This window comes from Rhinoderma darwinii, chromosome 2 (assembly GCF_050947455.1).
Source record: "Rhinoderma darwinii isolate aRhiDar2 chromosome 2, aRhiDar2.hap1, whole genome shotgun sequence".
In the NCBI taxonomy this organism is placed as follows: Eukaryota; Metazoa; Chordata; class Amphibia; order Anura; family Rhinodermatidae; genus Rhinoderma; species Rhinoderma darwinii.
The window spans coordinates 380836164-380848569 of record NC_134688.1 but is presented as its reverse complement, the minus strand read 5'-3'; the positions used below and the strand labels follow the sequence as shown (position 1 = coordinate 380848569).

General features: G+C 43.1%; 1 protein-coding gene across 2 annotated transcripts in view; it reads left to right on the top strand.

Annotated features, from left to right (window-relative positions):
• Positions 1-264: 264 nt before the first annotated feature.
• The window catches only part of LOC142743307 (X-linked retinitis pigmentosa GTPase regulator-like), a 67688-nt gene continuing 55546 nt past the window's right edge, over positions 265-12406 (top strand). Inside the window, exons 1-3 of one of the 2 annotated variants that reach the window (XM_075853950.1) lie at positions 265-480; positions 5603-5728; positions 6920-7012. In XM_075853950.1, coding sequence (XP_075710065.1) covers positions 447-480; positions 5603-5728; positions 6920-7012 — 253 coding nt within the window. In that variant the 5' untranslated portion in view covers positions 265-446. The remainder of the gene's footprint in view (positions 481-5602; positions 5729-6919; positions 7013-12406) is intronic. The other variant, XM_075853949.1, reaches the window with a different exon arrangement.

Below are 12406 nucleotides of genomic sequence, written 5' to 3'. Positions count from 1 at the left end.
CCCAATGCTGGCAGTTTATATCAGGATGATTAGGAACATTAGAATTTTATTTTGAGGTAAGAACGCACACGCACCAAAATCGCATGCTCAGCTTTTGTTCCACTGGTGTCACATCAAAAGTCACAGTATAGCTCCAGCATAATAAGTGTTCATTTTTCCAGGGAAGTGAAAGTATGAAAAAAGAGACGTAAACATGCGGTATCAACTTTAGTAATCTCTTTTTCTCTCTTTTTCTCTTTCTCACTGACAAGGTTCGATCCTCCGTCCACAAGGTGGCGGTGTCGGGCCGCAGGTGATAAAGACGATTCACGCCTCCGTTGCTATAGACCAGCAGTTTGTTTACTTCCGGTCGCAGACACCAGGTTGAGAAGCAGCTTCTAGCGGGTGATCACTGTATGTGACAATCGGGTGACAGCTGTGTATCTGCCGCCACTGATATCCAGGGCATGGCTGCTGAAGAGGAGGAGAAGCCTGTGCCCGGTATGTGCCACCAGCGGCTTCATGTACCTCAGTGACAGCTCCTGGTACTTCACTGTTCTGTGCCTGTCATAGAGAAGTCCTATGTATACATCTCATTATTACACTGTCATAGCTGTCATCTGTATGTAGGTTTCTTATAGTGACTGCTATGATCCAGGTCTCTGCTGGGTAACAGCAATGAGACCTGGATCATACAATCACACCATTATGCAGTATACACCCCGATGACTAGTTCTGACCCTGACTACAATCCCCATCATTGCGATACATCGGAGTCTGTGTAGTGGTTGACCGTGAATGGAGACGAGCTTATTGTACCTGCCAATGGTGGGGGATATAATTGTGATACGATTATGCCTGATTTCTTTTTCTTACATATTCTGCACTGATCCATTCATATGCATCAGTTTCTCTTTTAATGCTTATCAATGATGTTCGGCTTTTATCCATTTCAATTCGCTCCTGTGATCTAGGAATTGGTGCTGATTCCACAATATACATTTTTGATACATCAGAAGATAAATTAAGGGGAGTCTGTCAGCGTTCGCCCGTTCCCCAACCACTAACACCGCTAGCTAGTGTAACGAAAAGAAGGCTGTACCTATGTTGCTGATCCTACTGCTAGCATAACTGGGAAAATAAAGTTTCAATCACTCATGAGCCATATGCTAATTAGATGCCAAGTGTCCTCAGGGCGTTCCCCAACCAGGGAAGTGTACTGGATTTTCGGTAAATTCTGCCCAACCCCTCACTCTGCGATATTTGTATTCCACGTCATGTGACGCAGGGGACCGTTAGAGCCGTCCTACTTACATGTGACGTGATCCTAGGGGGGGGGGTCTTCCTTCAGTCACCCTTTGAATGCGAGAAATCAGCATTGATCGCGACATTCAAAGAGTTTAACGGCAGAGAACAGAGGTTCCTCTGATCTCCGCCATCAGAGTGAGGCGGGGCTTGTGTATTACACTCGTTACCCCGCTCCTGATCGCATGGGCACACTTTCTGTAAATTGCGCAATCAACATGACGGGGAGGAAAAAACAGCATGTTACCAGATATATATATTTATTGTATATTTTACGCCAACATATCTTTACAAGGGCTTGTTTTTGCAGAATGAGTTTTATTCTTCAATGGTACCATTTTGGAGGTATATATAACTAATTGTTTAAAGGGGTTTTTCCATGAGAGGCATTTATGACATATCCACAGGATATGTCATAATTGTAAGATAGATGCTGGTCTCACCTCTGGGACCCGCACCTATCTCTAGAACGGGGCCACCTAAACGCCGTTCTGCCACTCTGTTGCGGCTGAAGCGGGTGAATTCCGACCATCAAAAAGGTTATATGGTCTGGAGTTACATAAACAGCGTAACTCGCTGAGCTACGCTGTTTCCGTAAGTCCCATAGAACTGAATGGTAGTTACGGAAACAGCGTAGCTCACATGCTACGCTGCTTCTGTAACTGCCATTCACTACTATGAGAGTTACGGAAACCGCGTTGCCCAGTGAGCTGCGCTGTTTATGTGACTCCCACTAGAAAGAACCAGGAAGTGGCCGGGAGGCAGCGAGATCAGACAAAGGTAGAACAGGGTTAAGGGGCCCCCGTTCTAGAGATAGGTGCGGGTACCAGAGGTGGGATCTGCATCTAGCTGACATTTATGACATGTCCTGTGAATGTTTTTAGAGAGGCGTAAAGGGAGCATGTCAGCATTTTTATGGCCTCCAAACTGCTGACAGTGTGATATAAGGGAAGAAAAAGGGGTAAAAGAAAAAACTTAGCACTTCTGAGGATAATTTGAGTGCTAAGTTTTGTTCTTGAATTTTTATTTTACTCCTTTTTTGCTTTAGTTTTATGTCAAAATGGCGCCATGTTACATTTGATATACGGTTATTGAGGTCAAACCTGGTAGTAGATTTAGTCTGATATATGGGAGTGGAAGGGTATATTATTGTTCCCTTTTTTTTTCTGGGTGATGCAAGCTACATGACTGAGAAAACAACGTTTGATTGCCCTGGCGCAGCGGTTGCAAGTGCCGCTCTCTGCACTGAGTGACGGCTCTAGCAGCCAATCAGGAAACTGCTAGAGCTCAGAGCAGAGACGGGACTGGCAGCGTGCAGTGCAGGACCACTTGTGCATCTAGTCCCGCCTCAGTCGAACTTGTGACCGGCATGCTGGGGGAATTAAAGGGTAACTAAACGTTGAACAAACTCTTGACATGTCAGATGTTTTGATTGGTGGGGGCCCGAGCACTGAGACCCCCACCAATTGCTAAAATGAAGCGGCAGAAGTGCTCGTGCGAGCACTCAGGCGCATCGTTTCTGTTCGGCTTTTTCCGGAAATCAATGTAGCTGTGTACTGGCTCAATAGAAAGTCTATGAGCCCGTACTGCGATAAATCTGCCTTCCGGAAATAGCCGAACAGAAACGAAGCAGCTCAGCGCTCACTTGAGCACTTCTGCCGCTTCATTTTAGCAATTGGTGGGGGTCTCCGTGCTCGGACACCCACCAATCAAAACTTCTGACATGTCACTATGACATGTCAGAAGTTTGTTGAACGTTTTGTTACCCTTTAAAAATCAAAAGGTACGTTTAAAATGCCCTTCCCCTCCCCTATATCACCCTGTCAGCAGTTTTAAGACGTCAAAAGTGCTGAGAGGTTCCCTTTAATGAGAGCTGTTCACGGTGCGGTATAAATAACATTTTTACTTTTATTATGGATGCCGTTCCGAATGTGGCGATATCAAATATGTTTTTTTTTATTATTTCACTATTTTTCCACTATAGGTGGATTATTAATGAGAAATTGATTTACTTTTTTTTTTAACTTTAACTGATTTTATTTTTAATAAACTTTTATTTTTATTTTTGTCCCACTAGCGAACTTGACTTTTCTGTTTTGCAGTCTATTATTGTCTGTCAGTGCTTTACTGTCAGGCAACCTATTAGTCCCTGCCATAGGTCCCCCTCATGCTGCCAAAACAGCTCTGACCAGTGGAGGCATGGACTACACAAGATCTCTGAAGGTTCCTTGTGTTATCTGGCACCAAGATGTTCGCAGGAGATCCTTTAAGTCCTGTAAGTTGTTAGGTAGGGGCTTCCATGGCTCAGACTTGTTTTTCTAGCACATCCAACAGATGCTTGTTTGGATTGAGATCTGGGGAATTTGGAGGCCAAGTCAACACCTTTGTCATGTTCCTCAAACCATTCCTGAATAGATTTTGCAGGGTGGCAGTCCGCAGTATCCTGCTGAAATAGGCCACTGCCATTTGGGAATACATTGCCATGAAAGGGTCTACTTGGTCTACAAAAGTGTTTAGGTAGGTGGTATGAGTCAGTAACATTCACATGAATGACAGGACCCAAGGTCAGAACATTGCCCAGTGCATCACGCTGCCACGCCTTTTTCCTATGGTGCCATCTCTTCCCCAGGTAATGCACACCACTCAGCCATACATCCACATGATATAAAAAGAAAATGTGATTCATAAAACCAGGCCACCATCGTTCATTGCTCCATGATCAAGTTTTGAGGCTGAAGTGCCCATTGTAGGCACTTTTGGTATTAAACAGGCGTCAGCATGGGCACTCTGTGGCTATGTCGCCGCATGCACAGAAAACTGCGATGCACTCTGTGTTCTGACACCTCTCTATCACAACCAGCAGTAACGTTTTCAGCAATTTGTTCTGCAGTGGTTCTTCTGTAGGATCGGATCAGACAGGCTAGCCTTCGCTTTCTATGCACATCAATGAACCTTGGGTGCCCACAACCCTTTCACAACCCTGTCACTGATTTGCTTGTTATTCTTCCTTGGACCACTTTTGGTAAGTACTGCCCTCCGATGGACTAATGCTAATGACGTTGGCGCTGCCAGACGCGGCCCGCGGTCAGCGCTCGTTCTTCGGAGGAGGTGAAGGCGTATCAAAGTCTTCCAAAAAAGCTCTCCATAGCGAGAATGCAGCGGTTATATTGAAAAGCAGATACTGGGCGACCAGAATGCAGAAACGGGGGCTGGATTGTTCAGGAGCGGGGCAGCTGGTAAATTGGCTATACAGTCAAAATGTATAGTAATTTTTTTTTGGGGGGGGGGGGACTGGAGAGTCACTTTAACGCAAAAAAGAAAAAAAATTCTTTAATTTCAAGTTGTAATTCAGGTTTCATATATTCCTAAAGGCAATTCTGCTTAATTAAAGAATACAACTTGTCCTGCAAACAACAAGCCCTTATACAGCTAGGCCGATGAGAAAATGAAACGTTATGGCTTTTGAAATGCAGCGATGAAAAAACTATTTATAAAAAATTGCTGCTTCTTTAAAGGGGTTTTGCAAGTAATTTTAAAAAAATTGGTCACAGTAGGAGGGATGCAAAACAAAAAAAGGCATTGCTCAGCTCATGGATCCGCGTCGTTCCAGCGCCTCCACTTCTGTTCCTTCCTGCTGCTGTGTATTGACATAGCTGCAGTGATGACGTGCCCGTATAACCACGTGATCGCTGCAGCCAATTACTGGTCTCAGTGGGAATACGCCACAGGATCGCTGAGGCCAGTGCTTGGCTGAAGCGTCACGTGGGTATACCGGCATGTCATCGCTGCAGCTATGTCAATACACAGCGGTGGGGAGGAATGGAGCCGTGGCGCTGGAACGACGAGGATTTGTGAGGAAAGTAATGGCTTTCTTTTTTGCATCCCTCCTGCATTGGCCAATTTTTTTAATTAACTCGGAAAACCTCTTTAAGGCCCAAACTGGGCCATGTCTTTAAGGGGTTAAAGCCAGATGACAACCCCTGTGGGAGCTAAAAAAAAAAAAAAGGCCATATTGGTTGTTGCACAGCTTTTCCAAAAACAGAAATAACTGAAAAAAAGCTTAACAGAAAAGAACTTTCTTCAAATACTGTCCTTAAATACTATAATTTGGGACATATGAGGCGTTTGCCCAGCTGGTGATACCTACTATTTTCTTTACTAACGGAGAAGTGGTTCTGCAGGGTTAGACATCCACTATTGAATGGTATTGGGCACGGTACAACTACAATTTTGTTGGGGAAAGGAGACCGGTGACCACAGTTCTTTCATATCGACACGTCATCTTTTATTACTTTTCTCTTGTTTTTTTTTTTTGTAGATTCTGGAGCTATATTCACATTTGGGAAAAGCAACTTTGCAGAGAATTGTCCCAGCAAATTTTGGTTGAAAAATGACAAGCCGGCATACATAGCATGTGGAGATGAACACACCGCTTTAGTTACAGGTTAGTAGAGATGTCCTATATCCCCAGCCTCCTTATCCCCATTTATTCACGACTTGAAGAAAGCAGAACGCAGAAACTGTTCCTTCCAGGGATAATCTCTCATGAAGTTTCCTCCATTCCCCCGGTACAAGAATGCTGGGTTAAAAAAAAATTAATAAAAACAAAGAATTACACGCTTCAGAATCCATCTGATAACATTGTGGTCCAGCGGCCATCCTACCTTGTGAAAGTGAGGGGGGTGCATATCAGTATATTCCGATTCTGCATTGTAGTAGTGCCCATGCCCACAGGAGAGTGGAGATTCAGAAGTGTCACCTGCTGACTATGGCACATGTTAGGAAAAAGAAAGAGAAAATCCAGCGCTGTGTTTGATTAAAAAGGAAAATTGTTCCCAATTTTACTGAAAAAATGGTTAAAAGTTACACGGAGACGCAGTCTCAAGGTGTATATATAGCGGGCTGGATGACCTTGGCCTACGCGTTTCGAGCAAGCGTGTTGCTCTTAATCATGGCAAAAAGGATATGAGTGCCCCCAATGCTGTGTCTGCTTTATATAGTAGTGCCCATGCCCACAGGAGAGTGGAGATTCAGAAGTGTCACCTGCTGACTATGGCACATGTTGCTAGGCAACTGCACAATCTTATCCGGGATCTGCTTAGCAAGAATGATTCATTCTGGAAATCTTAAATTCTTCCTATTGAATAATTCTAATGGAAACTCAGTTTTTTTTTAAATTCTCCCTTTAATGATTCCTTTAAACTACATGTTTCATATCAGGGCAGTGAATCTGTGGAACAAATTCCCATAATACATTCCGTAAAGAATGACATGAAATTCAGGCTTCTTGCAGTAGCTCCTAAAACTGATGGTGCTTTATTAGAGATTAGACTCTGATTCCCTGTATATAGTGAGGGAGGAGAAGCTTTCTTTCCTTTTGTAAAATGGATTATTTAACTTTTTTTTATTTTTTATTCTAATGTATAGACAATTTGGAATTTTGAAGTTAATCTCTATTATATTTATTGCTTCGACCCCTGGTTTTCCGGCAGATAACATGGAGCGGTGGCCGAGCATGCTCACTACTACTCCAATACGGAACTAGCCGAGCACTCTCACTTTACTTGCGAGTGCTTGAAATTTCAGAATTTATTTTCATAAGATGTTACTTAAATGACTTCTCTTTTCCGACTAGGAAATGGCAAACTTTATGTTTTTGGCAGCAACATAAATGGACAGCTGGGAATTGGATCTGGAAATGTTATTACTAAACCAACATGTGTCAAAGGTAAGAAAGTCAAAGGCTTTTTCATTGGTGCGTTCCCTGTCTTTTTAAAGAGGCTCTGTCACCAGATTTTGCAACCCCTATCTGCTATTGCAGCAGATCGGCGCTGCAATGTAGATTACAGTAACGTTTTTATTTTTTAAAAAACGAGCATTTTTGGCCAAGTTATGACCATTTTCGTATTTATGCAAATGAGGCTTGCAAAAGTCCAAGTGGGCGTGTTTAAAGTAAAAGTCCAAGTGGGCGTGTATTATGTGCGTACATCGGGGCGTTTTTACTTTTTTTACTAGCTGGGCGTTGTGCATAGAAGTATCATCCACTTCTCTTCAGAACGCCCAGCTTCTGGCAGTGCAGACACACAGCGTGTTCTCCAGAGATCACGCTGTGTCGTCACTCACAGGTCCTGCATCGTGTCAGACGAGCCGGCACCAGAGGCTACAGATGATTCTGCAGCAGCATCGGCGTTTGCAGGTAAGTCGATGTAGCTACTTACCTTCAAACGCTGATGCTGCTGCAGAATCAACTGTAGCCTCTGGTGCCGATGTGTCCTCGCTCGTCCGACACGATGCAGGACCTGGGGCAGGAAGTGAGTGACGTCACAGCGTGATCTCTCGAGAACACGCTTGTGTGTCTGCACTACCAGAAGCTGGGCGTTCTGAAGAGAAGTGGATGATACTTCTATACACAACGCCCAGCTAGTAAAAGTAGTAAAAACGCCCCGATGTACGCACATAATACACGCCCAGTTGGACTTTTACTGTAAACACACCCACTTGGACTTTTGCAAGCCTCATTTGCATAAATACAAAAATGGTCATAACTTGGCCAAAAATGCTCGTTTTTTAAAAATAAAAACGTTCCTGTAATCTACATTGCAACGCCGATCTGCTGCAATAGCAGATGGGGGTTGCAAAATCTGGTGACAGAGCCTCTTTAAGGGGAACCTGTCGGCAGTTTTGAGGCCTCAAAACTACTGGCGGGTGATATAGGGGAGGAGGAGGTCATCTTAAACTTTTTTTACTCTTAGGCATTCTAGTTGCATGCCCGAAAAACAGACGTTTGATTTAGTTTCAAGTTACATAGTTACATGGTTCGTATGGTTGAAAAAAGACACATGTCCATCAAGTTCAACCGAGGGACGGGAAAAGGGAAGTAAAAAATAAGTTACACTCTCTGAGTGACGGTTCCAGCGGCTAATTATGAGACTGGCAGAGTTGTCACTCAGAGCAGAGTCGAAGGGCTTGCAGAATTAAACATCAGTTTCAGTTGGGAATTAAACACCAAGAAAAAAAAAGTCCGTTTTAGTTTCAAAAGATATTTATTGGTATAAAATGAAGTAGAAAACGTTAAAACATTACATTGGATATCCCCGTTGGGGGACAAAATAAGAGATAAGGTAAAGGGTAAAAATATGGGGGGATGGGGAGGGATGGAGGAAAGGATAATAAAGATTAGATAACAAATAGAGCCATGGGAACGAAGGTCTACATACAGTCACTCAATAAATCATCATGCAACTATAGGGGAAGGTGTTATACAGAGCCAAAATAAAATATCAGAAAGTAATGGCACAGCGGAAGTCAGGTGCATGGGAGGAGGACCGCCATGGGTCCCAGACCCTACGGTAAGTATCTGTAGAGTCCGCTCTAATAGCTTCCAGCTTCTCATATATTGCTATGCGATTGATACTGTTTAAAACAGCGGTAAGGTCTAAGCCAGCTGTACGCCACTTCGATGCAATATAAATCCGAGTCGCTAGTAGTATAAATTGAGCGAGTTTAAATCTAGCATTACGCATTCGGGGAGGTGTAGCCCCCAAAAGACAAAATGGCAAGCGGGTTGGTATTTTAAAATGACAGATGTCAGATATCAAGGAACAGACACCTTTCCAAAGAGCTGCAACTTGGGGACAGGACCACCATGTATGATACATAGATCCCTCAGACGCACAACCTCTGAGGCAGCTGGCAGGGATCGTGGCATAGAATGGGTGGAGGCGTGATGGCACTAAGTACGCTCTATGCAGAAGTTTAATCGAAGTCTCAACCAAGGAAACCTGCCAGCTACCTTTACTTTTCGTATCACAGCACGGTTTCCATTGTGCAGCGGAAAGGCTGGTGCCCATGTCCTCCTCCCATTTCATCATATATGGAAGCTTGGTATCGGGGGGGAGAATGTTTAAAATACCATATAATATAGACAATAGGCCCACTTGGGAGAATGAAAAGATTACAAGCCTGTCAACAGCAGTATATGTCAGCTCATCCTGTGTAGGGATCAGTTGTTGAAGGAATGAGAAAAGTTGAGCAGCTCTATAATACTCGGATGGGGATTAAAGGTGGTAGTAAAATGAGCATATGTCATCAGACGTCCCCTTGTAAGAAAGGTATGTACCCTAGTAAGCTTCTTAGATGACCACCAGCCAAAGTTAGTTCCCTGTAATCCCGGGGGGGAAACGTGGGTTACCTAAAATAGAAGTCACAGGTGAGTGACGAAAATGAAGACCGTGCTTAAATCTAACTTTACGCCAGAGGAGTAACGAGTAATGTGACCGTAAGGATAGGTTTTTCAGAGAAGATGGCAGGGGTGAAGTCATCCACATCAAAGCTCCCCAGGAGTAAGGAGAAGGCTGGGCCAACTTGAGAGAGACCCAGAAGGGTGCATTATCAGGCGGCAGGTGGGTTATTAATAATTGGGTCGCTCTAGCTGCTGTTTAATATTTAGTCAAATTTGGAAAAGGCCACCAGATCTTTTATGGAAATACATTATGCGCGTGGATGTCCGAGGACGTTTACTGTTCCGTATGTACTTAAAAATGTCTTTCTGTAAAGTTTGTAAAGCTCTAATAGGGATGGGGAGGGTTCTAAAAAAAATAAAGGCGTCTGGGCAGAATTACCATTTTAATTGAATAGATTCTACCCACTCAAAAGAGGGGCAGTTTGACCCACTTGAGAAGATCGCCTTGGATAGCTTTATATAACGGGGGACAATTATATTTATATATAGTGTCGAGGGATGGGGTTAGGGATACACCTAAATAAGGAAGAAAACATTTCTGAGTACGGAAACAAGAAAAAAAAAAGCCCTGTCAGGAGCTTTGAGACTGACCGGTTCCCTTTAAAGTTAGTATGATAACCTTACCCTTAAACAATTAAAGTATTGATGTCATCAAAATGAACATTTTCAGCAGAACGTGCAATGACTAATAGAAAGTACAGCAGAGTGTTGAGCTATTGCATTATTCTCCAAAACGGAGCCTTTCCTTGTGGGTGTTTGGCTTTAGTGCTCCAGCAATGTAGTGAATAGTAATGCAGACTAAAGACACGTTGTTTTGTGACATAATACTAGTGTCTGCATCATTTTCTATCCTTCACAGAGAATTGGAGCATACGTGTTTCTAAATGTCTGTAAAGATGACTATATAATAAATATTCAGTCTACTGCAGAGGGCCACAATAAAACAAAAATATTCACTTTTTGTGGACAGTAAATGCATTTTTAATAGAGAAGCCCGAGCTTATGTGTATTGTAAGATGTTATAATACACTTAAAGCGGACCTGTCACTAGGTCATATAAGTTGAACTGGTTTACTGACCTGAATAGCGCTGTCTCCCTGATTCCAGCACTGTATTACTTTTTTCTTCTAGGTCCCCGTTCCAGAGATATGGACACCTGTTGTGTTGGCTCCCTCTATGCTAATTTGCTGTAGTTAGCCAACAGGGCGTGAACGTCCCTCAACCTGCCTCGCACTGATTGGTCAGCAGCAGAGCTATGGAAGGTAGCTCCACCCCGTTTGCTAACTACAGCAAATTAGCATACAGGGTGCCAACACAGCATTGGTCCATATCTCTGGAACTTGGGTCCAGGAAAAATAAAAATAGTGCCGGAATCAGGGAGACAGCGCTATTCAGGTCAGTAAACCAGTTCAACTTATATGTCTTATTGGCAGGTCCTCTCTAATGGACTTTCTTTCCTCAGTGCCAGACACACAGACAATTTTTCTTTTACATGCAACTGATTGGCTGGATTTAGAGAGGACCTGTCCGCCCTCCTGCCGTGTATGTTTTAGCAACTACTTGTATTTCCCATGATATAACAATTCTGCCGCATCTTTTTATTAGAACTCTGCATTGTGCCATGCCTCTGTTATTCCCCCTGGAAATATATTAATAAATTCACTAATGGGTGCTACCATTCCCACTGTCAATGGGGGCAGGTCGCTGCGAAGTTTGACTATTCAATTAGTGCTGATGGTGTGTAGGGACACACTTTATTGACCAGGTGAATGATGACACCCAGTTGTAAATTCATTCATATATTTCCAGGAGGAAAAATAGAGTAACATGGCACAATGCAGAGTTCTGAGGAAAGATGCTCCAAAATTGTTAATTTATAGGAGTACAAGTACTTACTAAAATAGACAAGTCAGGAGAGATGACAGGTCCTCTTAAAGTCCGCTTTTGATTGGTGCTCAATTTCATGCTGGTATTTCCTTCTGTATTAGAGGGAGAGTATAATACTGGTACTATACATACTATTACTTTCAGGGGTATTTTTTTTTCTGAAGGGGACAGTTTTTGTCTTTGTTATGCCACTTGAAAATGTCTCTGCACGTGATATAAACTGAATTTTCCAGTGATCTTGACATTCTGTGTGTTCATAGGGCTTACAATAAAATCTTTTGGTGGCCAGGTTTTCTCCATCCCTGTATTATTTAGTGTGCTTTTAGCAATCACATGCATAATGTATGTGTTCTCATGGGTACGGTTACATCAGTGGTTCTCAACTTGCCTTACCTTTACAACAGTACGAGAATCACAGGGTGCAGACGACTGGTGTAAATTTATAAGACATATGCAGTCCTGTGTATGGTATCTTGTATTGACACACAGTGTGGGCTTGCTTACAAAAATTGAGGCTTGCTGAGAAATTTAAAATCTTTGTTCCGTAGGGTTAACAGGGGCTTTATCCTGGTCTGTAGCTCAGGCATCTAGTTAGGCAGGTCTACCTAGTGAGAGGGATGGGAGGACGATGGTTTTCTTATAGTGATTGGTTGTAGAGTGAGCTGTCAGAAGATGCGGGAGGAGAAACTTTACATACAAAGACCATTGACAGGGAGACCCATAAGAGCAAATCTGGCTGACCGGAAGTAGCTTCCTTCTGCTTCAGAAACTGAAGACCGAAGATGCCTGGAATTAAATCCGTTATGTTTATAAGCGGAAAACGGCGCACAGTTACTACCCGTATGGATTTAGCAACACAAGTTTTTAATTTTTGTCTGATGGTACACTAATTATTTTGTAATGGTAGTCATGGATCTGATGCTGAAATGGTCATTATTTTATTCTTAAAGGGGTTCTCTAAGAGTTAATGGGATGAACTGCAGTACTGGGCAT